The sequence below is a fragment of the Culex quinquefasciatus genome, chromosome 1 (assembly GCF_015732765.1).
Source record: "Culex quinquefasciatus strain JHB chromosome 1, VPISU_Cqui_1.0_pri_paternal, whole genome shotgun sequence".
Lineage (NCBI taxonomy): Eukaryota > Metazoa > Arthropoda > Insecta > Diptera > Culicidae > Culex > Culex quinquefasciatus.
Genome location: NC_051861.1, coordinates 100,998,819 through 101,003,759, shown reverse-complemented (window position 1 = coordinate 101,003,759; position 4,941 = coordinate 100,998,819). Strand labels below are relative to the sequence as shown.

Sequence of the window (4,941 nt, the reverse complement as noted above, 5' to 3'; positions counted from 1 at the left end):
TTAGAGGCTTAGGGCGTTTTTTTTTTCGGAAAATCAAGTCGATGACCGCGAGTCGTGGAACGCATTATTAGAACGCTTCGGCGATATGTGTTTTTGAGCAGAAAGCGTTTAATTTATGGTGCTCGAAAGCGGAAAAATCAAGCAGCTGAAGCTGACGTGTATCGGATAATTATTTATCGTTACAATGTTGTTGGGAATCGCTTTTTGATCTGGTCGCAAGGGTCATGTTGAACTTGACATTTCAAAGAAATTCCAAAAGAAAACACAAGTTGCAAAAAGAGGATTTTTTCAGCACGAGTTGTACATTTATCCAACGAGGTTTACCGAGTTGGATAAATACGACGAGTGCTGAAAAAATCAAGTTTTGCAACGAGTTGCTTACAACATTTTTTGCAATTCCTAAAAACGCTAATTTAATGGAATTTTATGTCAAACATTCATGTGTTTAGTAAATTCATCGTTCAAAACAAAACAATATTGACAAATGTTACTTTTCGATACTAGTGCTGAAAAGTTCAACTTTTCAGCACCCATTTCAGTGCTGAAAAGTAGAACTTTTCCGCACTGTTATTGAAAGGTATGAATTTTCCATTCTGTTATTTTTGGTAGGGAAAAGTAGGCCGTTTCGTTTCTCCAGAAGGGCAGGAAACGTTGACAGTTTCACAGTGGAATTGCCAAATAGTAGTTTATGCAACAAGTTGCAAAAAGAGGATTTTTTTAGCACGAGTCGTACATTTATCCAACGAGGTTCACCGAGTTGGATAAATACGAAGAGTGCTGAAAAAGTCAAGTTTTGCAACGAGTTCCATACAACATTTTTTGCAATTCCAAAAACACACACACTGAGTGAAATTTTATGTCAATAATTTTGTCAATAAATCGTTTAAATAAAAAAAATGTTGAAAAGTTTAACTTTTCAAAACAAGTGCTGAAAAGTTCAACTTTTCAGCACCCATTTGAGTGCTGAAAAGTAGAACTTTTCAGCATTTATTTTGAAAAGTGTTGCTATTCGATTCTGTTATTTTTGGTACAGAAAAGTAGGCTATTTCGTCGTTCAAGAATGACAGGAAAAGTAAGTAGTTTCACGACGGAATTGCAAAAAAATGTTTTCAGACATAGGCTCTTTGGTCCCGAGACCTTCAAAACAGCATTTTAAGTTTTCATACGACCTTTTCAGATGTTAAGCTAGATTTTAGGAACTTTTTACTATTTTTCACAAATAGCCAAACTAATCACCTTTCTTTTGCGTCTAGTACAGCTAAAATCGGATGAAATGGCGCGGAGATATGATTTTTTGAAAAAAAGTGGTTTTTGCGAAAATCGACGAATATTGCCATTTTCCGGACCACCCTAACACGGCGTAGGTCACCCTAATGGCCAAACAAAAAAACCCCAGAAAAATTTTGAGCTCGATCGGAGAACTTTTTTTTCGAATCATGCTGTTTTCGTGGGGAATTGCTGTATGATCAATTATCGGTTTTCTACGATTTTTCAACATTGGTCGATCTGTAAACTGTTCCGAATATGTGGCGTGACTGTACTTGAGCAAAATGTCAAGCTCATAGCTTTTATCATCGACTGTGATCGTAGCAAGCGGGCTGAGCGCGCCTGTCATTTATTGTCATTACCTTAGTGATTTTTCACGCTTGAAAATTGCAAATTTCACGGGGAACTCAATTTCACAACACCACATTCACGCAAATTTCGCGGAACGTAAAAAATGTTAAACTAACTTTGAAAATCTTTTATTTAAATCACAGAAACGACTTGTTATGCTTCATTATATATTATTCATCAATTAACTAAAAAAAACTTAACTTAATTTGAACGTGACACAAAAACAAAATTCTCCTAATTTTCAAAAAAGTTTCCACCTGGTTTATGGATGAGCTCTTTATATTTTTTTTTTTTGAAACATAATGTAGGGTATGCGTTTTCTCATTCACTGAACTGCTTTTTTTAATATTCGACTAGTAAAGATAAAAAGTATTCGCTGATTTGCATATTATTAAATTTCATATCAAAGCAAGATTAAACAATCTTGTTCAGCCACAATGAGTAAAATTATTTGAATTTTCTGCGACATTTAGCCCATTAAAAATATTATTTAAGGTTTTCATCTCACTTATCATAAAATTAATTTAAAATCAACAGGCAAAAATAATATGATTGGTAACGAAATCGAAAATTTTAACTCAAAATGAGAACAGAAAACAAAACAAGAGTATTTTTTATCTTTCATAGGAATCATCCATCCAAGTAATCAAATATTGTTCAAATTAACAGGACTCAGAAAAAAATCTGAAATGTTTTAAAAGGTAATTTAAAAAATAAAAAATACTCTTCAGTTTATTTAGAAAAAAAGGTAGATTATTTGAATTTCTATTGAAACAATACCTTTCAAAAAATATAGCAGCAAAATGTGTATTACAACGAATGAAAATATTACTCAATTTAGTTCATTTCTAAAAAACTGAACAATTCTTTAAATGATTCATACAAAGCTTTTCCATTGAAAAATAATAAAATTTAATTAAATATTCTTGATGGATCAAATATTTATTATTTTGTTACATAAAAATTATATTTGAGAAAAATGATAAGTTTAAGCCGTATACGAAATCGTCAAAAACACTAACCCTATATTAGTAATTAATCAAACAGCTGCCACGGAAAGGACTCGTCGTTCTCACGAAGATCATCAATGCCTGCCTGAAGCTACACTACTTCCCCGACGACTGGAAGCAAGCACTAGTAGTAGGAGTACCCAAACCAAACAAGGACATCACCCAACCAGGAAGCTACCGGCCGATCAGTTTACTGAGCACATTGAGTAAGGTTTTAGAACGAGTCATTTTGGCCCGTCTTAATCGACACCTGGACAACAACCTGATCATCCCGGATGAGCAATTCGGCTTTCGCAAAGGGCACTCTACAAACCACCAGCTCGTGAGGATCACGCAGGCGATTAAAAAAGGCTTTTTAACGAAAAAGTCCACTGGAATGGTCATGCTAGATGTTGAGAAAGCATATGATTCGGTATGGCAAGATACCATTATCCACAAGCTCATCGTCGCTAGATTTCCGATGTATCTGGTCAAACTCATTCAATCGTTTCTCAGAGAAAGAAGCTTTCAGGTCACCGTGAATGGCTCTTTGTCACCAATTCATGGAATTCCATTCGAAGTGCCTCAAGGATCTGTGCTCAGTCCAACCCTGTACAATGTCTTCTCAGCCGACGTTCTAATGGTTGATGGTGTTTCGTACGCTTTCTTCGCCGACGACACAGGATACTCTGTATCTGACTCAGACCCGAAAGTCATCAAGACCAAGCTGCAGGCGGCCCAAAACCATCTGCAGGAGTTCCAGCGACAGTGGAGGATCAAAATCAACCCAACGAAGACCCAAGCAGTGTTCTTCTCGAGACGCAGGTCGCCGAGATATCTTCCGAGTTCCAAAGTCTTCGGCTACATAACAAGCTCCTGCTTTACAAGTGTGTTTTTCGAGCTGTGCTTACCTACGGGTTTCCAGCTTGGAAGAACTGCGCTGCTACCCATCGGAAAAAAACTACAACGTATGCAGAACAAGCTTCTCAAGATGATCTACAACCTCGATCCGTGGTATCCAACCGATGATCTTCACCAGCTGGCCGAACTGGACACGATCGACGAATTCATCGACCGAATGTTCCTGATGTTCCGGACAAGCTGCCAAATGTCGGACAACCCACTGATTTCTGCCATCGACGACTACTGACGTTAAGGAACTCAACAAACCCCGATCCCCTTCCCCCTTCTTCCCCAACTGTGATATTAAATTAAGCAAACATAACAGTTATGGATTTCGCTAGGTTTTTTACCACCCTTTTCCTAGATTTGAAGATCTGAAACAAACAATTTCTATGCTACCAAGTCAGTATCTGAAACATTCATAGTTGTAAGGAAAATCCAAATCTCTATACAAGCACAAAAGAAACAAGTACAAAAGCAATAATCAAGATTATTTTCATTCATGATAAATTATTTTGAGTAGTCCATCTCGGGAATTCTCGGGACAAAATTTCCAGGATTTTTTTTCCAAAACTGGGAATTCCCGAATCCCGGAAATTTTTATATTTTGTCCCGGGAATTCCCGAAATAGAAAAAAACAAATTTTGGTCTGGAAATTCAGGTTTGGTTGTGGAAATAGATAAACAGTTGTAAACTTAGAAATCGATAAAAATTTTAAAGCATTAAAATTTGTATTCTTCATATATCAGTTTTAATTTGGCATATTATGGAAAATTGAGAAAATTGTAGATTACAGTTATATATTTTTAAATACTGGGTATTATATTCACGTATATTAATGATTAAATGATTTTTCATAAAATACCGGCATCTGGGGCAAATAGGGACAAATTAATCGAACTAAGACCGCCATTTTAGCCATTTTTTAAATAATGTTTTGCATGACTTCAGAGCAAACAAGAACAGAACAAAACAATTGTTGTACTTATTGGTGATTTCCCAATTTAATGCTCTAAAATTTCCTGTATCTATTCAGCCTGTAGTCCCGATTTTTCCAATTGGCTTGGTAATGTAAATATTATTTGCATAATATGTTTTTTTTTTTGCATTTCCGTCGTAAAACAACTTATTATTCCCATCATTCTTGAACTTCGAACCGGCCTACTTTTTATCCTCAACAAAACAGGATGGAAAATTGGAAAATATTCTTTATCATTTTTATTATTTTAGTTTTTTTTTAATTCCATTCAAAATACATTAAACATGAAATTAAAAACGTATCTAGAGTTTATCAGGTTTCATTTTATTTGTTGTCGATTCTTGTTTTTTAACATTTTCGAAGAAATGTTCGAAGCTTTTTTTGTTATGTTTTATAAAATAAAATATTTAAAGGAACATATATTTTTAAAAGACTTATTTTATTTTATTCACA

At 34.9% G+C, this 4,941-nt stretch overlaps 1 protein-coding gene across 1 annotated transcript; it reads left to right on the top strand.

The window, feature by feature from the left end:
- The first annotated feature begins 3,246 nt into the window (after positions 1–3,246).
- Positions 3,247–3,756, top strand: LOC119770831. Its single transcript, XM_038266390.1, has one exon. The coding sequence runs from the start codon at positions 3,247–3,249 to the stop codon at positions 3,754–3,756; it is 510 nt and encodes a 169-aa protein (XP_038122318.1).
- Positions 3,757–4,941: the final 1,185 nt, after the last annotated feature.

What these genes read in the sequence shown, in the direction of transcription:
- LOC119770831 (XM_038266390.1), top strand. Translation starts at nt 3,247, where the DNA reads ATGGTTGATGGTGTTTCGTACGCTTTCTTCGCCGACGACACAGGATAC.